Source organism: Eucyclogobius newberryi, unplaced genomic scaffold (genome assembly GCF_026437365.1).
Source record: "Eucyclogobius newberryi isolate DKJ021-1_F unplaced genomic scaffold, fEucNew1.0.hap1 SCAF_16, whole genome shotgun sequence".
NCBI classification, from domain to species: Eukaryota; Metazoa; Chordata; class Actinopteri; order Gobiiformes; family Gobiidae; genus Eucyclogobius; species Eucyclogobius newberryi.
Genome location: NW_027315790.1, coordinates 9909264 through 9930935, shown reverse-complemented (window position 1 = coordinate 9930935; position 21672 = coordinate 9909264). Strand labels below are relative to the sequence as shown.

Here is a 21672-nt window from a genome sequence, read left to right as displayed (position 1 = left end):
TTTACTGCACAGAGTACTCTAATTACACTGATTATAGTCTGATCTGATCTGTTCTCTCCAGACAACTGCCCAAACAAAATTACAAACCTGTTAAAATCCGATTAGGGCAGACATTTGGCGTTTTCTATGTGCATTAGAGTGTACATTTTCAAACACAAAATGGTACTTCCTTTATTATGTGGTCTTTCGTTTTGAAATAGTTCAAGACCATTCGAAAACTATTCAGGAAATGACCAATTATGTCCCATTTATGTGATTCTTTGAGTAGCGAAACTATAGTTCTAGCATTGATTATCCAATACAGTCCACACATTTTACAAACAAAAGCCGTTTCCAAAGTGCTGCACATAGTGAAATAAAACCAACTACTGATTAGGATCTGGGTGTTTTATACAGCCCTTAAGTGCGTGTAAAAGTGAGCCAACCGTGTCAAAAAAAAACCCGAAGAGAAATAACTAACGCAACATACAATAAGTTCTCAATCTTAAGACTTATGCATATAAAACCCTCATTGTATAGGACACGACGCTCAGAATCATCATGACTTTCTTTTCAGTCTGTTCCGCCTCAGGTGCAGTTTTGGATGGACAGTTGGTTGGGTCAAGGTACTGCAGGATAATGACATGTTTTCTTACCACCACAGACCAGACTAAGAGACCGGCTGAGGCCTGATTGAGTGTGAAACGCGTGGTCCTGCAAAACGACACCTTGACAGCCTATGATAAAACCACACTTCACACGGTCGCCCAGCGTGCCATTATCCTACCACCGGGGGATATCTCTAGGTTTTCCATCCCGTAGAAACATGATGGTGTTCTTAATGAGATCACTGGCAGCTGTTGAGGTTCTCTCTCCTGAGCAGCTCATGCAAATGACTTTCTACAATGTCACATAAACACAGCCCCCCCAGACTGCAGCCAAAAGGTCAATAAGCAAGCAGCGGCAACAAGAACCAAAGTTAATGTTCTTCAGGACTTATTCAGAATTTTAAATGCAGCATTTTGACCTTTCTGCAAGTCATCAGCGACATGCGACTTGTTTTTATGTTCTCCTATCATATGGAGCCAACAAAAACAGATACAGCTTCCAACGTCTATTCCACAATAAGAAAATCTGTTATGACACCATTATTTACAATACTATTACTAAAAAAATTAAACACCGAACTGTAATCAACAGACAATGTCCAAAGCGCAGCCACAGCACATGCAGGTAACTTTAACACCCATCCCCTGTACTACAGAACAGATGGACTTCTATATTTATGGAACTTCTAAAATGGTGTGCCAAAGGATATTGTGCATCTTTCAATCATGAAGCTAAATGACTTGAATAAGCTTAAACTAGTGTTGAGTAGAGACGTTTTACCATAATTGTGAGAAAAAACACATCACAATTATTCACAATTACTGAGACCAAACAAAGTGAAATCCTTAATTTTCTCTGAATGCCATTGTTTAACACACTAGTAACAGTCTAAATGACAAAAAAAAACTTTACATTTATGGTCGGTCTATTTTTTGGACAGTAGATTGAATTAAAAAGGCTTAATTTTGCTACTAAAATTGCCATCCCTATTGTTATATTTGTATGCTGTGTTATAGTGTTTGTATGCTGGTTCCACATCGCAGAGTTCATAGTTCATACCAGAAGTTACATAGGAGGACTTTTTCACATCTCCATCACTGACCACCAAAGGCCATAGCGAACCAGAACCATTTCTTAAACAGCAAAGAAACACAAACCGGACCCTTGTCTTGGGGGTGCAAAGTCCTCTCTTTAAATGAAACTACTCTTCTCACTCGACTATTACAGTATGCAAATTCACTGGCCCTTTGGTTCTTACCCACGCTTTGAGAAACAGCTTTTGCTTTCTCACTTAAGGCCTCAGATAACAATAATAACATTAAAAATCTAACAACACGATGATGCGTTGCGACTTTGCCCGCAGCCCCTTTCCCAGCTCGCTCCTTGTTTTAACAGCTGCAACGAGCACTGGGGCAAATACAGTAAACTGCAGCCGCCTCGTCTAACCAGAAGGACGTAGACGACAGATAAAACAATGTAATATCAACAGCGGGCATGTTATTAAATGTATCCACCCGGGAGAAGAATTTGCATAGTTCCTTCTAGTGAAAGGACATGGAAATACAGAGCTGGGGAAAAGAGAGCGTGGACAAAGTGCGATTTGTGTTGAAGTGAGTGTTTGTGAAAGCCGGGCCGCTGCAGGGGAGAAGCCTTGCCAGCAGCTATTCAACATCACATCAGCACAGAATTATGGGAGGGGACCAGGGGCTCTCTGTTGGTGGCATTTGATCGGTTCTGGACATACATAAAGCTGCAGGAAAAATACAAACTCTGGCAGGTCACAAAGCGGAGGAAAGCCCGAGTCATTTACAGCAAAAGAGATGGTTTTGTGGGATTGCAGGTGTGGGATACGCGCTCAATGACACATACGACGCAATAATGACCGTTCAGTAAATATTTTTGGGGCTCAGTGTTTGTCGTGAGTAAGGATGGCACGATATCAAATTTTAGCGATGCGATTATTGTGAAAGAAACATCACGATTTACGATTATTCGCGATTATGACCGAACAAAAGTTAAATTTGCCATTTTCTTTAATTTCTGTCCTCAAGTTTGTGACCAGCTTTACAAAAAAATATTTTCTGAAAGACAAAATAATATTAAATTTGACAAAAACAGCCAGATAAAATAAAGTTTCTTGCATTTAGGTCTGTTTTTTGAGCTGTATATTGAGCAAAAAAATGCTTAATTTTGCTTTTTAAATGGTCACTATCATTATGTTTTGGTTTGTACGGTTCTATTGTGACCTGAATAATCACAATTATCGATTAGCCGGATAATCGTGACATCCCTAATCGTGAGTAACTATTCTTTGCACCAGGGGAGAAAATAGTTTGTAATATAAGATAAGATTTGAGAAAATACGTAACTTCTGTGGCTAAATAAAGTCACCGATTAACTACGTAAGCATTTTGTTCTGCTATATCTTTTATTTCGGTTTATGTTTTTTGACAATATTTTAAAAGCGGTTTACTGGGGTGGGTTATCCTGCTTTGCGTTTCATGTTGCAGAGTGGTTTTGATATTATAGTTTATCGTGAAATTTTCTGTGGCATTATATGGCACTTGGAAATGTGTTATTGTGGCAGGTTGACCCCGTGGCATGTATTTCACAGTTGGGAAAGTTAGGTTAGTTGTAGTCCCAAGCCCACATAACAGTCACTGTTAAAAGCATCTTTCCAAACTTTATAATGTAATAGTAGAAATCTATCATTTTCTTATCCCGGTAACTGTAACTCATGATTATTTTAGTAGTCAGCTAGTCTGCGATTTTTATTTATTTTGTATCACCTTTTAAACTACATTTTCAGAAGTATGATTATTAATTAATTAATTATTAATTATTGATATATGATAGAAGTCAGATATTTTGATGTATAAATACCACTTTCATTGTTATAAATTGTCTTTTGGCATGTGTTTTATGGTCTGCATAGTCATGGTAACGATTACAATCATCAGAATACAACAAGAAGCATTGTTTGTTTATCTTAACATCTCAATACCTCACAATTAGTCAATTGCAGCCATACTCATGCTGCACACATTTTAGAAAGTCTATACAAGATTACCCTTTATCAAACAAAGTAAATAATGCGATGACTGAACCATAAATCCTTCAATGATCCCAATAATAAATAAAACCTTATATTATCATTGACCTTGGTGTAATAGAATGCTCACATGCTGAAATGTAATTTAGTGTAAAAACAAGACATTGAGCTGGTCATAATGATGAAACAATCAGTTTAGGGCCAAATACATTCAGTGCACAATGTAATGACATATTAACTATGCATTTTCTTAGTGGTAAAGGTCCACAGTCTAATAATGAGTGCCATGGGTGAGTTCTATGAGAATGTAATAAACTATCTCTGAACAGAGTGATCAGCAGGTTAAATATGAGGCAACAAGTCTGCTCGTCCTCGCTGTCATCGCAGCTATGACTCTGCCAGTGCCGCAGTACACTCTGAAGTTTACGTCCTCCCCTCGCGCTCACGCACTCCCCAAACCCGCAGCCAACTTCCAAACCGCAACGATCAAACAAAAAAACAATACACAAAACTTAACTTTATCGATATGAAAGACGGACTTCTTACCGCAGACCCAAAACGCACCATTCAAAGATCCAGTGTGGGCAGAAAGTGGCGGATGGGGGGATTTCCTCCAGCGCGCGCGTTGTGTTGACGCTTTGGTGGGATGCGTTCAGAGAGACGTCAAAGTGATGCGTGAGCGCGCGGTGCGTCCACGGAGCGGGCCGTGGCTCGTGGGACAGTCCGCGCACATCTACACGAGTGGAGAGGGAGAGAGAGGGAGAGAGGACACGCCGCGGTTCTGTCTGCAACAGCACTGTGGAAGCTCTGGAGCCAGAACACTGAGGGAAGGAGGCGGGGGCGGGGCGGGGCGCGACGCGGCATGCTGGGAAATGGAGTTCACGCCAATTCATAAGCGTTCATACCAGGGGAACGGCTTTGTACTTACATTCAGGATGAGAAGGAAATTGAAAAGTTATTGAAAATGATACTCAATAGTATTATGATAATTGATGTATGTGTGTGTGTGTGTGTGTGTGTGTGTGTGTGTGTGTGTGTGTGTGTATCTGTGTATTTATTTATTTACCATTGGGTTTAAAAACCTCTTTTTCAAGGGAGTCCGGGCCAAGAGGCAACACATTTCAACACACAGTTGCAAAATACAATCAACCAATAAAATTAAGCACAGCTTATGAAAAACTGAAAATGATTTAACCTTGGTTTATACCTTTATTTTCTAAATTATTTATTTGTTTTTTTAATTTACTTATTAATTTGTTTATAATGTGCTAGTCAGTTGTATTTTGTGCTATTTTAAAGCTCTTGAGTTGTCTGTAGGCCTGTACACCAGCATCCCTATGCGACCCAATTTGAGCCTAGTTAAAGTTTAATGTTTTTTAACCCTAGTAAACTATTCTTGCCTTGCTGCTCCAGGAGTCCAAGTTTTCCCCTCACATTTGCCAGTGTTTTGAGTGTGTTTATATATTAGTCCATTCTCTTAATGCAGGTCCAAAATCCCCTTGCGCCCCCCTCCTTACATAATTGAGTTCCTTATAGACGTCTCCAAAGGAAATACCTTTCTCCTGGACCAGAAACTGTAGTCTACTTTAAGTCCAGTCCGGATCCTGTGGGTGTTCACACAGTCATTCTCAGGATGTTTTCAACTCTCTCTGGAGCTGCTTCCAGATACAATTAGACACTGGTCTACCACGCATATTATTGTCACGTTTGTATTGACTGTAGCTCATGTGTGAGTGCTTCAAACACTAAATGGAAAGTAACAGCAAAAACATTTAAGCAAAAAAAGAAGACTCAATACGCTGTTTGAGATATTGCCCAGTGATGTTTATTCTGGTTCCAGACACATAGCCAGCATAAAGTGCCAATTGTGTTACAAATTTGACAAAGAAGAAAGACTGACCATTTAATTTCCCCAAAACACGCACTGAAACCATTAAAGTGTGACATTTGTGTTATACAATCTGAAACTGTATTTTGATCTCTCTGTATAATATAAGAAAGTACAACCCAAAATGTATCAGTATTTTATATTCGGTTAAAGAAGCATCATGTAACATTTTTGGTGAGGAGTCCGCTTGCTTATCTCCATGGAGATGTAATTGCTTTGCCTGGAATGTTCCACAGTATGACATTAAACCTGCATTGCATTTACCTACAGGTTTTTAATTTGCTTGACAAATACTTTGAAAACATGTATTCTTACTGAGAGTTCACCTCTCCACAGATATGACCTGTGACTTTGCTTGGTGGCGTCACCTGCTTGTCTCCATGGAGTTAGATAAGCAACACTGAGGAACATTGTAGCCAAAGTGTAAAACCTTCATGGAGAAAGCACAAAAAGTTACTTAGTGTGCCTTTGTGTAACTAACCCAGTAACTTTATTAAAGATGAAGAACTTGTTTTAACACTTAATAATGTGATTGAAGAAGGAGTGAAGTACAACGCTTTTTCATATTATTATTTTTTTACATGCTATCAGATGTTGGGTGACTAATTAAAAGCTGTGGTATCCGGAAGGGCAAATTAAAAAGTGACTATCCTGAAAGCAGACGCTGTGTGTTTACTCTGGGCCAGTTTAAATACCAGTCATCTTATCTACAATACATTCGCCGCTTTTTATGCACACAATACTGTATGGCGGCAAAATAAGAGTGACGGTGAGGAGGAAATGCTAATGCCTCTGAGTCGCCGTGTGTCTATATTTAGCCCTCTGCCCTGCCACTGTGTTACTGTCAAAGGCTGAGTCCACACTTCAGGAAAAAGACTTGAGAAAAACCTGCATACAGTTTATTAGGGCGTGCTATACTGAGAATAACATGTTTGTTTTTTGACCGCTCTGCTATAAATAAAGCGTTCAGGGGTCAGGGAAGTTGACACACACACACACACAGACAGACACACACACACACACACACAAACACACAGACACAGACACAGACACAGACACAGCACTTACACATACACATACACATACACATACACATACACATACACATACACATACACATACACATACACACAGAGTAGAGTAGAGTAGAGTAGATGAGATGAGGAAGTTTTGAGTCAGAGAACGAATTACTACAAGAGAAAACAATATGTCTGTAAAATTCAGCAGAAAGAAGTTGTGAAATTTGGCGTAAAAATTTGGCAACAGAGATTAGCTTTTAATTGTTGGTGTTATTATGATGGTACAGGACATTCTGAAAACAACTGTATCATTCAAACTGAGTCCAGACTAAGTTCTGGGTTGAATTCAGATTTAGGATTTTGTTTTTCATGTACTCTTGCTGTTTAGGATGTGCATTAAGTCAGAATTTTCTTTTCTTTTCTTTGTAGTTTTTGCTATAACCGCACAAAGTTGGGACGCCTTGGTCATTGCTCATCCAGATCTAGGTTGATTTTGGTCAGTTTAGCCAAATAAAATAGACCAAATTTGTCATCTTGAACTTGTTTTTGAAAGTTTAAGATAAGAAAATGAATAAGGATTTCTTTAATTTTGTCATGTGATAATATATTACTTCTGAAAAAAGTGACAATTCTCAGCAAATATACCATGCGGATATCAATTACTATTGCTCTACTGCAAAATGTGCTAAATGTCATTTTCATTTAGTGTACAAAATTATGAAATTGAAAATGTCGCATATCTAATTGCGTTGGCTGACTTCTGACCCTTCTCATTTGCTGAGTGCAGGGCTGTTCTCGTCGTCTGTTCTGTCTATTTGATTATGAGATGTGTCGGTTTGATGTCTGTTTGGAGAGCAGCACCTCCTTTATTGACTCCAGGGCTGACAGGACCACACTCATCTTGTCTTAACGTAATTGCGAAGCAGTGAATGTCCGTTAGATGATGGCAGAGAAGTGTCAGAGCTGGTTTCCTGATGTCGCCGCTGCAATAAGTAAAGACACTATGACACAATGTTATTAACGTGATGGGATAAAATAGTTAGAATAGTAGCATACACTGGGCTACAGGCTATGGGGGGACTGTTAAAATATGTGTTTCGCTCTAATACCTTCATTTGTTTAGGATTTGCTTTTTATATATGTTATTATAAAAGTTAAGGGTCAATGCAAGATTTGTATGTACATTGTTATTGTGTACACATTGCTCTTTCGTTCAGTGGTCATCAGTAGGTTATATTTGTAGGCCTATTGCTTAGTGGACACTTGTTGGACACTCTGACATTAATGTATGTGTAATTGGAGTGTTACAACTCTCAATTTATGACTCCAGTTCAGAAGTTCTCCAGGAACTACAAATGTATAAATTAGGCACTATTAAAGGTATTTATTACCACTGCTCAGTCACACGCCTTATTCACACTTAACGTGATGAAGGGTCGTGCCCAGTAACAACAGTACAATCTCAATAGGTCTGCTGGGGTCTAATTGAGGTTGAATGAAGAAATTGAGATTTTTGTTAACAATTTTAGATTTAGTCTTTAATTGAAGTGTACAGAGACAATAGGTTCCACAAATAAGCTTGGTTCCATCCGCAGGTTATACAATGCCATTACATTTGTATTTATATTTACCAAAGTAGACCACAATATTATCCGTCACACTAAATATACCAGTTTTGCATAGAAGTGCATGTCATAAAACAGGAAACAAGAAGGTGCTATTATGCAGCAGCTCTAAAATAAGGGCCTGGCAAGGTTTGACTGTTCCACAAAACACTTTTTAAGGCCTACGGTAAACGGAGCATTGTTTGTTTGACATTTCAGTTCAGCTGGATTGACTCCTGTTTCCACTACGTAATTATTCATTAAACGCAGGAGAAGACCGTTTATGCAAATGCGGTTTTGCGTTTTGGTATGTACACTGCCCCCTAGTGGAAGCCCGTGTAGCTCTGGAGGTCACGGATGTGATCCATGGACGTGATTAAGAAGTGCTGGTGATATTATAATAGATTCATGGATGTGATTAAGAAGTGCTGGTGATATTATAATAGATTCATGGATGTGATTAAGAAGTGCTGGTGATATTATAATAGATCCATGGTGCTGGTGCATATTCAGGATTCTACCTTTCGGATCGCTGTAAGACGTAGCGATGTCGTCGTGTTTCCCTGTCTAGAAGTTTTATGGATTAAGTTTTATGATCGTTTATGCACGTTTCAAGGATATGGTAACGTAGAAAAGTGGAATGCCTTTAGAATTTTGTTTTTTATATATTGCACTTTTAAATATTTTAAATGGTAAACATTTGCTGCGTTTGCCTCCAAATAGGCCTGAATAAATTATAAGTAGAACGATTGCAAACATACTCTAATTTCGCAAAATAACAACAAACTTGGAGTGCACTTGACCCTATCCTCTGGCTCCCTCTAGTGGCTAGTCTTCAAACAAAACTCCTCTGAGGTGAAAGGTCACGGCAGAAAAACATGGCGGCCTCCAGGTCCTCCGTGGTGCTGAAGGCTGTGATGAAAATAGCTGTTCAATTTTGTCCTTTTGAGTCCAATGTCCGGTCCACACGGTAAGAAGGGTGCGCACATGTCCCGACAATGTTTCCATCCCATAATCGAATGGATATTTACGTCGCTTAAGAACATGTCCAGCACGTTTAGTCCTCTGCTAGAGATGCTGTTTTGTGTAACATTTCAATTCATTTTCATTTCATCCAATGCAGTTTACTTTCATAGACACATTTCAACACCATAATCTGTTTTGTTTTGTGCTCGACTTGTTCAGTCTCATTTAAAGCACGTGGCCTGTGAATCAATGCAGAGGCTTCTTGAGAGTTACTAAAACAGATGCTGTAGTTACTGGGGCTATGTCTGGGGCCAGGCCGCTGCAAAGGAGGAGGCTAGCTATGCAATTGCCTCGGGCCCAGGCTGAGAGGGGCCCCATCAAATATAATTCGTCTTAGTAACAGGCTGTTACTGAGACGAATCATATGGACTTATACAGTATATGATATTCGAGCTTTCTTCTTAAAAGTAAATAGTTTTATATTACATAATTGATATTACAGTAATCATTTTGCATATGAGGGGCCCTCGAGCCCTCTTGCCTAGGGCTGTGATGGTGTCTGGCTGGGGCACTTTTAGACTGGTTTCGTGAATTATGGGAACAGGACAAAAAAGAGGCCAGATCCATCTCTTTACAAATCAATATCATTTCTCAAATAGTTTCCGGATCCTTAATCTTGATAAAACGATGGATGGGGAATGGTAATAAGCTGCTATTTGTCTTTACCCAGGGAGTTCCTGGCCATGGTGAACTCAGAGAAAGTCCGGGCGACCAACCTTAACTGTGAGGTGACGTCTGTCACCAAACACGACAAGTCTGAACCAGTGGTGGACGTCACATATGGTAAACTATCAGTGGACATAAAGACATAAAGCCAGGCCAGAAATGTAAAGCCTATGCAATAAAACAAGTGCTTTGTCCTTTTATAGAAATAGATAAATAGTTCCATTATTTGGTTGGGTTTTCATCTCAGGCTAATTGCTAAATGCTAGCTGATATTGATTTATAAAACATAGTTATTGTAGTTTACTATAACAAATAAAAAAATCCATTAGGCTATTTTATTCCACAATACAAATCATATAAACTTCATGTAATAAACAATATATAAAATCTCTGATACTAAAGTTGTAGAAAAAGATTCAGTTGTACAATCTGGACTCTCGACACTCGTGCGAGAGTCATTCTCAATCTGCAGGTCAAGACCAGGAACAGAGTCCAGATGAAACGACTGAATCTTTTTCTACAATCCTCCTGGACGAATGAGGGACTACACTCTGATACTAAAAGAAAAGTTATTTTAATTTGGACGTTGCTGTGAGTGAGCTGCATCTCCACTGAATTGATTCTCGGCCTGGAGGAGGAGAACCTGCTGGTTTCCATGGAAATGTTGCTGCTTTAGCTATAATATTTCACTGTATGGCATAAAACGTAGCTTCATGAAGAATGTTCCAAAGTGTGGTCTTAACTTTCCATTTCCATGGAATAATGCAGGAGACTTACAAAAAGTTACACAGTGTCACTTTACGTTAACTCTAGTATTATCATCTCCCTAACCTGAATTGTGGTACCATGCGTTTGTGTAACTAACGAACATGTGCTTTAAATTAAATGTATACCATGAAAATAGTCAATTGTTAGTTATTTACTGTTTATCTGTCCTTTTATTTCATGTTTACATCTTCACTACTTCAGAAAGTAGAGCAATAGTAGTACTTTGCGTGTAATTGAGTATAATGCAGTGAGAATGAGAAGGATTTTTACTACAGACACAAAGTCATCTTAGATGTTTTTTCGCACAATGATGAGACATTGTTTGATGATTCCCAGAAAAGAGGTGAACTCTGTGCACACATAAACTCCCCTTAATGCTGATGCAGATGGTGCATCATTGCTCCACTGCTGACGGCAACTCAAGTCTCTGTGTGGGAGTATCCTCCATGTTTTACCCCTCATTTGACCTGTGACCTCTCATTTGACCCGTTACCCAGATGAGTCATGACTATGTTTTTGCCTTTTTTAAAACAGTGGATGGAGAAAGGTTGGTGATGAAAGGAGCCAAACTGACCAGCCAGGAGATGTTCAGTGCGTTTCAGTCTCTCTGCACCGCCAAGGATCCACAGGCCAAAGTCACTGGCAAAAAATAGTATTTATGTTCTGAGTGTATATTTATTTATGTGTATATTGAAAATGTTTCTAATAAATGATCTAAAATTCTGTTCAATTGATATATTTTGCTTTGTGTGTGTGGATTCAAACAATTCTTTAGTGGATCTCCTTCCACTCCACATAAACCCACAACATGTACAGCGGGTCAAATCCTCCAGCTCAAGTAGTGCTGACCACGCCAAGGTCGACATCTGGGGTCACTGCATCTGTTTTGAATCAATGAGTCAAATGCAGAGGACAAATATACAAGACAATAAAATGTACCTTAACCTTACCGAATGGCACAGTGTTGTTTCCGCTCGTATCAACATCTGATATAAAGGTTTTTGACATAGCAGGCTTAAAGGAGCATTATGACACATGTCCCGTGGAGGCTCTGCCACCTGCCCGCCTTCATCAGCATGTTCCACAGAATGACATTAAACTCAGCTGTCTTGCATTTATTCAATTCAATTCAATGTGGTTTTCGTTGCCTAGTTTCACAGAGCACCTTATATACATTACAGCACAGAATCAGCTCTATTAAGCTAATGAATGAGGACAGTGAATGTGGAGATGGAGAATTGCGAAAGGGGCGGGACATTCGTGACGGACAGTGACGTCTCACACGCTGATAGGCTCAGAGCGCATGGCTTTGGCGCACGCAGTGGCTTTAAAAGCGCAGTGTCTCGCTCTCTGTGGGACAAAGTTTGGTCCATTTGATCTGCAGGTGTCCGAGGACAAACACACGAAGCAAAGATGGTTGAGCAGTTTGTTGGGACGTGGAAGATGATTTCCAGCGAGAACTTTGACGACTACATGAAAGCGATCGGTAAGTCATTGTGCATTTGTTTGTTTGTGGTTTGAAATCGGCATGCCATGTTACATTTCGTTTCTTCACTGAAAATACAAGTCTAATTTGTCTTATTTGTCTAATCCTTTGGGCTTCATGATCAATCAATCCTAAAATATGCAGGATTTGCCTTGACTAATGGTATGTTTGCGTCCTAGGCGTGGGCTTTGCCACTCGGCAGGTGGGCAACCGGACCAAGCCCAACTTGATAGTGTCCGTGGAAAACGGAATGGTGTGCATGAAATCCCAAAGCACGTTTAAAACCACTGAAATAAAGTTCAAGCTCGACGAGCCATTTGAGGAAACCACCGCAGACGACAGGAAGACTAAGGTCCGTCATCTACAATGCAACATAAAGTCTCTCTTAATGCATAAAGTTATTGATAAATGTTCTATTTTTGCAGACTGTGATGACTCTGGAAAATGGTAAACTTATCCAGAAACAGACCTGGGATGGCAAAGAGACTAGTATAGAGCGGGAGATCACAGAGGGCAAACTAATAGCAGTAAGTATAATTATTATCTATGATAACTAGGCTACAGCCTGAAAACAGATCCACCATTAAAACATAATGTAGACTCATTTGCTTTGTCTACATTTGAACCTTTTAGAAACTATGCCATTTTCAAGCTGCCACTGACCTTGTTCTTTCTACAGAAATGCATTATGGGGGACGTGGTTGCTGTGAGAACATACGTGAAGGAGGCCTAAGACCCTTGGACACTGTTACTCCACTGATGGATGACGAGCTCAGTTCAATGAGCCTAAATTTACTAAATTCAGCATTCATTTCTTGTTGTAAAACCCATTTACAACTGCCATGCCCCCGTTTTGCAACTTGAATTTTGTGTTTGTGGTGATTTGAATAAAAAAAAAAGCTTTGCATTTGTCATGTTTCTGAGCCTGTCATGTTTTTTCCACCACAAGGCCACACAATACTCCTTCCTGAACATCTTGTAACTGCACATTAATTGCTTTTGGCATGTACGCCTCCAAGGAATGTTAATCTCTTCAAATATTCCAGGCTCCATAACTTAAGGTCAGTACGGAAATGTCCCCCGCTTCCTTTTTGGGAGGCAGAACATTTCCCATTTGCTGTAAACGCAGCGATGAGAACATGGAGAAACCCCATAGCATCATGGGTTTGTCCTGAATGAGCTGCGCCTTTTGGCCAATGTTCAAGAGTTTGGGGGGAACTTTCTACAGTAGATGAGCAACTGTAATAAGTTTGCAATGAAAGACTGACTATTCCAGTGAATGTGTTTGTGGGAGAAAACCGCTGGTTAAAAAGGTTAAAGGAAAAACAGCAAGCTCTTTTCCTTGAGTTTGTATTGAAGTTTCAGTCCTGATTGACAGCTGGCTGGGATCTGTCCCAGTTCTCACAGTGCAGTTCCCATCTGCAGTAGATAGACTTACAGGTGTGGTGCTTGTGCACCTCGGGGGGGTTTGTTTGAACAACTGTGGGAGATGAGCTTGTTTAATGGTACTCAGAATGAAATCATATTGAACTCTAACATCTAGCTGCCTTTGTTACACATTTCTAATTTGTAGTAAAATGTAGAGTTTGATCCATTTTAGGAGCATTATTTTAAACTATCAGACCGATCAACAAGTTTGACACATTTACTTTGGTTGCAATGAAAACATTTTGTTTCCACTTTAGAACACACTTGCCTGTTTACTTTATGCAACTTGATAAATAATTGTGCCAACTTCTTTCTTTCAACTTCTTTCTTTGCATTTCTTCCCAATCCGTTTTGTAAAGTTAACACCGACAACCTTTGCTCAAATGAAGGAAATCCAGAGAAGATATAATTAAAAGGAAGAAAACACCAATGACAAAGTGCAGGTGTTTGATAGGTTGTAGATTATCTTGCAGACTTTGGCGCTGTATCTTTGTCCTCACACAGTATTCTGGTCCTAGGGGAATGGGTCTGTATCCTTTGCATAACATCTGGAAAGGTCTACTAGCGTTTTTGAAGCTGACACCCTTCCTCCCCTTGTCCTCAGCCTCAACCCAGGGACAAACAGTTCAAGGACAGATGCACTATTATAACGAAATTAACCGCCAAAATATCAATCCTGTTTTCTAAATCATGACCAGGTAATTGTTTATGACATGCCAGAGTTGAAATTGACAAATGAAGATATCACTCATTGTAATGAATCCTATACCAATAGCTAAATTAATATGTAAACAATTGCACTTTTCTTTGTATTACTGTATTCATTGTGGGAAAGAGCAATAGTTATAGTTGACAATGTAGTTTTGTGGCTATGAATGGCCTTTAAAACCTCCACTTGTATCTATGTATGTAGAAAGTGCTATTACAATTAAATGTATTATCGTGAACGCCATTCTATAAAAACAGCAGATTTTTAAACAATAGTCTGAAGTGTGTATTTCTATCCTCACATTCTTCAGCTCTACCCTCTCCACAGGACTCTCACTTCATACACTGACCCAGATCCCATGACGACCACACAGCTGGACTGAACTATGTCAGCCACGGCCGCTTTGACCAGCGGGACAAATCCGTTACTCGAGGCAACGCACTATACGCTCCAAACTCCCAAAATGCACTTGTTCTATAGGTGGACGCCTGTTGGGCTGGATGAATGCAGCTGCAGTGCAAGTGTGCTCCTGTGTGACCTTCACTATCTCCCTCAAGTCAGTAAACATGTCTGAGATTCCAGCAAGGGACGCTGCTCTGTATCACTGATAATAGAATGGGAATTTATTATAGTTCACCCGGATCTGCCGGAAAAGGCTGTTAAAATGTCTTCACACATGAAACATTGCATTACATTGGTCAATGACAAACCGGGCTATGATCAATTGAATCGCTGTACAAAAAAAGCCTTTTGAATATTAGATAGAAAACCTTATTCATATAAATGAATACAACTATTTCAGCTTTGGCAATTTACAAAAAAATGTAATTAGTTTACATGGTCTTTCTCCCCAACCTCTGAGTTTATTAAATCCAGATCTGAAGTGACAGAGTGACAAGCGTCTTCTAGTGCAGTTCTTGTCTGTCAGGCAAAGGCACAGAGATGCTGCAGAGCTGCTGTCGGAGATCATCTACAAACACAGTTAAAACAAATATATATAAATCCACATCATTGTTCTATAGGTCTCGAACTAAATCTTTGAAACTGTGTCCTTTTAGTGGCTTCTGGGCTCCTCCTGCCAGCTCAACACACTCTTTGGAAATGAATTTTTAAAACAATAATTACACTCGGTCCACTTGTTGAAGAAAGCTTTTGGATATGAACTAACCTGTTGGGCCTTGTTGGTGTTTTTGCTGTGGACTTTATCAAAATTGCTCATCCATGAGCTAAACTTGGAGGATGCAAATCAATAAGTTATTAATTAAGTGGAGTCCTTTTCCATGTGTCAAAATGGAACACGAATGTCAATTAGATGGTACTATTCACTCCACAGATGTATATTGTTCTTAGTCTGAATCCTGTGTCCACTTTACAAAAAAAAAAGCTCCTCAGCGCACTGTATATGAGAAAATATGCCTTTGAGAACATCACAAAGGACTGCTGTGTTGTTTCTCTCCACAAGCCTCATCTGGGCTTTAACTTCCAACAAAACGCAGTCTGTGGGACTGTATAGCTGAGGAAGTGTGGCAGGCTTTAAAGTGTGTCTATACAAACTGACTAGACAATAGTGGCCAGGACACCCAAGGGAGCACACAGAAGAGAGGGCCGTATGTACGTTTGTCTTAATGACTATAGCACAACTTGGTAACATGTATGCCCTTCAAAGTCATCTTTCAATGTCTGACAATAACTTCATGTACTCAACTGGTAAAAATAGTAATGGGTTTGTCTTCTCTGTACATGCAAATATAGCAGTTAGTACTATTGTTATTATTGCTATACTTTACAAATATCACTAGGCCTGTTGTAAATACAATATTCACCTCAGTTTTATCTTTGTTTCCTCTTGATTCCCCTCCACATTCAAACATTTACCTCCGTGCTGTTGTTTGGGTGTTAGTTGTTGTTAAAATGAACGTCTCTCTTTTGGTCATTGATGCCACATGAACTGTATAAAAAGTGAGATGTACATAGAAAACTTGTTTTTAAATCTCTCAAAGAAATCAGGACTTTTTGGATGTTCTACCTTTCAGTGTTGTATTGGCACATATTTCTATTCCAGTCTCTGTGATTAAATAAAAATAATTTGGTGTGATTGTCTATGAGTTTAATCCCTCTTGATACAACTGCTCACTTTCCTGAAGGTTGCAAGTTTGGGTTACATTTGGACTCTTTATCACTCAGTCATAATAATTTCCTTATCTATACGTTAGTCCTATTGTATACTTTAGAAGCTGTTGTTGTTGTACACCTGCTGCCGTAAATGGTATCGGAAATAAGTCAAGGAAACTTTCCTTTAGAAGTAACAATGGACATCTCAGGGCAGGCACTTCCCCAAAATGCAATGGGGAGATAAGGGCAGCGTCTTACAAGCACAGGAAGCAATCTCTCATGGTATGACATTTCTCCAATTGACTTGTAAACAAGCCTCCGGCGTCACCTTCTGAGGAGGTTTGAGATGCAATCTGCAGCTGCAGTGCAATATAGAATATGAGCAATTATAGAATGTGAAGTGGGTTATGCTCATAAAGATGTATTTTGATCTGACACCCTTGAATTCTTGATAACTGGAGTCTTCCTTTCGGGGTCGGATTACGGCTGAGTGGAATGTTTAGAACAGAAAGGAGCTACTCTTACTATTATTGACATCAATAAAATCAGCCTTTTGATTGTATTTGTTCACATGGTCACAGATGGCCTCAGTTAATTGAACCAATAATCACATCCAAGTTTCTAGCCAAATGTTTCCTTTTTATAACTTTCAGGCTAAATGAAGTGCATTATAAAAATGCATACTGACCGGGAACATATTTCTGTCGGTACATTGACATAGAGGTTTGTAAAAGGTGGATTTTGAGGGCCTGTGGAAGCTTCATGTCTCCAAAAGCATAGGTAATGACTTGTCCCTGTTACATGAACAAACCACAGAAATGTACAGAAGTTTCAGTGGGTCAAAGGCTGTAAGACTTCCCTCTGCTGCCTCAGCAAACACAGTCTCCAGACAGCAACTGTCCAAATGCAACTTCAATTATTATTCAGAGCAACAAGTGAACATATATTAAGTGTACTCAAACCATATACCCCTACTGTTTCCCCATTGTGGGACAAATAAAGGTTCTCTTATCGTATCTTATCTTGTTTGATCTTATCTTAATTTGACTCCCCCTCTACAATATTATCTGGGGAATTATGGGTTAGGGGATATAGGCCTATAAACCTGAAGTAGTTAGTTGTGCAGAATTCTTAAAGTCTGTTTTTTGTCTGGATTAAGGCCAAAGCACACACACCACATGACTGCAGCGACCTGACAGGACATCCGGGACCCCTTTACCCACTTTTCTTCTTCTTTGTCCACTTTTTAAAATGGCTCACTGTGGTGACTGCACCTTAATCCCTGACTGGACAAAAGGATTAGCCTCCAAGAGCATGGTGGTACAGGGCAACATGCCAGCACAAAAATGTAGTAATGAAGACCTTGAGTTCAAATATTATTTACAAAGAACCATCACTAACACACATTTTAGATTAGATTTTTTTCCAGTTGTTTTTCCCTTATGATAAATATGATGCCATAACCCATTATCTGGCTTTAATTAACATTAATTTAACAAGGTACGGCAGGGTGAGGGTCAAAAGCAAGGTTGAAAACACATATTTCTATGTCTAGTATCAACTCATTAACCCAAAACATCTGGTTGTGTCATTGTTGACCTTGTTCTCTGTGTGTACGTCTAGAAGCAAAGACACAGCAATCTTTTTCCCTGAAGACAAATAAGGATACGTTTGGGCTAGTGAACATGTTGTACTTTTTTTGGTTATGTTCTAAAATAGCAAACACAGAAGACATATTGTACTTTCATTCTGGCAATAAGAACACATATTTATATTCTTGTATGGTAGCATTTGCAAACGTTTATACATTTCTAGGAACATAGAACAGCAATTGACAATGTGAACAAACTGTAAACCTCTCTGTTTGATTATGCACCTGAATTATGGCATCTGTATGTTACTATGTCATGAAAATGTTTGATGTGTGTCTTTTCTGTGAAATGGCATGCCCTTGTGAAATGGTAAAACTGTGAAAACAGATTTCCCTGCAGGGACAATAAACTAACTAAATAACTAACTAACTAACTAACTAACTTGTATGTGCATCCTGTAAATGTGACTTTGAAAGAGATATTTGCATGCAATTCATAGGCTTCAGGGGGGTTTATAGACCAATTGAGCAGTCTGTAAAATGAATCTGTTGGCAGGGAGATGCCATGGTAACAGGTGAAGGAAATGCACATTTTGAGAGATTTTATTTGAGGCTAAAACTCAGATCACTAATCGCACCGCTCTCTTTCTATTGAAATTTCACCTACATCAAACTGTAACGGCAGTAACATCTTTGACCTGGACCCTGACACACCTCTCCAGCTCTAATCCCTCCAGGTTGCTGGGTTGCATGGGGGTCAGCATTTGCCAGACACCGCTTTTATTATGACCCGATTACTTTTGGGCGCAGTCATCGCATGGCCTCTGTGCACAGGGATAACGCGCATTGGAGTGCGCTTCACTGCCCCCATTCACTGGAACAGGCACAATCATATGGGACTGGCGGAGCTAGCACCAAACCAGAGAGGTCCAGGCCCGCACAGTCAGCAAATGCATCCCCGCCACCATTTAATTGCAGATCAAACCAGATGGAATACAATAATGGGGAAAGTTGCAAGGGATATTCACAGAGTAATACAATACTTCTAGTAACTGTGTGTGTTTTGTCTCAAATAATTGGATAAAGCTTTTCTTTCTGCAATGTCAGCATTATTTGACCCATATATTCACTCTCCATATAGCATCTGGCCTAATGTGTCAGTCCATAGCTCTAACTTTACCAGTAAAATATCTAAAATGATCCATACTATTCAGCACGGATGCACTGAGAAAAAACAGTTGACGTTTGCTGCCCTCTTGTGGTGGCATTTTCAAAATCTGGGAGAAGCGTGCACAATATTAGGCTTCTCCCAGATTCTGTTTATAATCTGATTATAATCACATACAACGTCATAAACATTTATACCATTTATAACAGTTTCAAGCATGGTCTACGTTAATGCAGCCTTAAAGTAAGCCTATCACAAGTGCACCTTCCTCTTTTATGCAACATTTTGAGGACTTTTTGGGTTGAATTGTTAATTGCTGTGGTGAAACCCAAAGGCCTACATGACTATGTTGAAGTGCATGGAGAGCAAATTACTTCTTCTGGTGTGATGTGAAGACGTAGGACATACTTAAAGGAGCACTATGTAACTTCTGGAGGAGGGTCTGCCCCTTGTTGAATGTTCCACAGTATGGCATTAAGCGCACATATCCATGGAGAAAACTGCAAATGAATAATGGGTTTAACGCTATAGTGCGGAACATTCGAGCAAAGCACCATCTTCATGGAAACAAGCAGGTGGCGGACCGCCTCCAGAAACCACTAAAGCAGTTTTATTAAAATATTGTGACTACTAACAATTTATCTTCAAATACTTTTTATTGTTATTACGACAAAACTTGTCTTAAAAGTAACCATGACAACTCCACGAGACCGGAAGCCCTTGTATTTTCCTTTAGCGCTGTGTGTTTAGTGAGTTCCTTCAGTTACAGGCTGAAGGACGACAGAGACCAGGGACCATGCGATCTGTCAAGCTAATAAACATAGTAAACCCTTTTCAAAAAGGGACAAAGTTGAGTTCTCAAATCAGTGAAAATTCCTCTATTATTCCTAAAAAAAATGATCTTATGAGTGGGAGCTCAGTGAGATTCTGGCTGTAAATGTCCCAGAGAGCGACTTTATTGTTGAATTCATGTTTAGAGAGTCATAAAAGTTGTTTCTTTGTCTAAATGATGTATAACCTTTGATTGGAAGAGTATCCTTAGTGTATCCTACCGTTTTCTCCACAAATACCTTCTCAACAGGTATAAATCTACCAAATAAGGTCAAAATGGGACAATTTTTTCAGCTCTCTGTTTTATTGAATTTTACATTATATTGTATCGAAATAAATTAAAAAAGGCCCCTGGTCCCCAGAATCACAGAAGTGTGGTCTAACGTGGCCCCTAAACACCACAGGCTTCACAGACTTATCAGGACGTTTAGCTTCAGTTTTGTGTAACTTTAGCATTTGCTCATTTGCTCATTTGCTGAGATCACTTCAGAAAACGCAGCGTGTCCACGGTAAACGCTTTGATGGGGCTGATTGAAAACAAATGCCGTTTTTCAATGAGCTAAACATTAACATAACAACGTGAATATGAGCTCTATCAACAAAAAAATTAAAACTGGCGTCAAGTTTGGACAGTGCGGATTGACTTTATGGTCTCATCCATAGTGTTCTTGTTAACTAATATCTTGACCAGGCTCATAGTTACACTCTTGATAATATGATAATATAATATAATAGATCCATGAATGACAGTGTCTGAAGCGTATCCAGGGCCACCATGTTGGATTCTGTAACTTCCGTCTCAATTCCGTATATGACCTAGTGCCGACCATTACGGTAGCTGTCGCATGGTGCAGGGGCCTCACAGTGTAGGGGCTTCACAGTGAAGGGGCCTCACAGAGCAGGGCCTCAGAGTGTAGGGGCTTCACAGTGCAGGGGCCTCACAGAGCAGGGCCCTCACGATGCAGCTGCCGCATGGTGCAGGGGCCTCACAGTGCAGGGGCCTCAGGGTGCAGGGGCCTCATGGCGCAGCTGCCCAATGGTGCAGGGACCTCACAGTGCAGAGTGCAGGGGCCTCACGATGCAGCTGCCGCATGGTGCAGGGGCCTCAGGGTGCAGCTGCCGCATGGTGCAGGGGCCTCACGATGCAGCTGCCGCATGGTGCAGGGGCCTCAGGGTGCAGCAGCCGCATGGTGCAGGGGCCTCACGGTGCAGCTGTCGCATGGTGCACAGTGCAAGGGCCTCACGGTGCAGCTGCCGCATGGTGCAGGGGCCTCACAGTGTAGGGGCTTCACAGTGAAGGGGCCTCACAGAGCAGGGGCCTCACAGTGTAGGGGCTTCACAGTGCAGGGGCCTCACAGAGCAGGGGCCTCAGGATGCAGCTGCCGCATGGTGCAGGGGCCTCACGGTGCAGCTGCAGTATGGTGCAGGGGCCTCACAGTGTAGGGGCTTCACAGTGAAGGGGCCTCACAGAGCAGGGGCCTCACAGTGCAGTGGCCGTTGCTCCTGCGTCCAGCACTGGCTGCCAGCTTTGCCATTGCCCGTCTGGGGGACAATGATGGTTTTAATCCATGCAAAGATACACACATTCACCCCGTCCTGCCCGGAAGTGATCTGAAGCTGCGATTGTGAAACCAAAAGTATAAGAGCACATGCATTTACGCTCATTATAGTTCTTTAAAAATAAAATTTGTTTAGATTGGCTTATGAATCCTTAAAAACTCGAGTCGTGGACACAA

General features: G+C 40.3%; 3 protein-coding genes across 5 annotated transcripts in view; 2 read left to right on the top strand and 1 right to left on the bottom strand.

The window, feature by feature from the left end:
• pag1 (phosphoprotein membrane anchor with glycosphingolipid microdomains 1) overlaps positions 1–4440 on the bottom strand; it is a 65699-nt gene extending 61259 nt beyond the window's left edge. For all 3 annotated transcript variants that reach the window (XR_011927029.1, XM_072447400.1, XM_072447401.1), the window contains exon 1: positions 4187–4440. The gene's annotated coding sequence lies outside the window, so the exon portion shown is untranslated. The remainder of the gene's footprint in view (positions 1–4186) is intronic.
• Positions 4441–8996: 4556 nt separating this feature from the next.
• On the top strand, positions 8997–11293 carry mrpl53 (mitochondrial ribosomal protein L53). The gene is made up of 3 exons (XM_072447098.1): positions 8997–9121; positions 9848–9960; positions 11146–11293. The coding sequence occupies exons 1-3, from the start codon at positions 9030–9032 to the stop codon at positions 11262–11264; spliced, it is 324 nt and encodes a 107-aa protein (XP_072303199.1). The 5' UTR covers positions 8997–9029; the 3' UTR covers positions 11265–11293.
• A 662-nt stretch (positions 11294–11955) lies between these two features.
• fabp4a (fatty acid binding protein 4a) lies at positions 11956–12904 on the top strand. Its single transcript, XM_072447399.1, has 4 exons — positions 11956–12097; positions 12277–12449; positions 12523–12624; positions 12777–12904. The coding sequence occupies exons 1-4, from the start codon at positions 12025–12027 to the stop codon at positions 12828–12830; spliced, it is 402 nt and encodes a 133-aa protein (XP_072303500.1). The 5' UTR covers positions 11956–12024; the 3' UTR covers positions 12831–12904.
• Positions 12905–21672: the final 8768 nt, after the last annotated feature.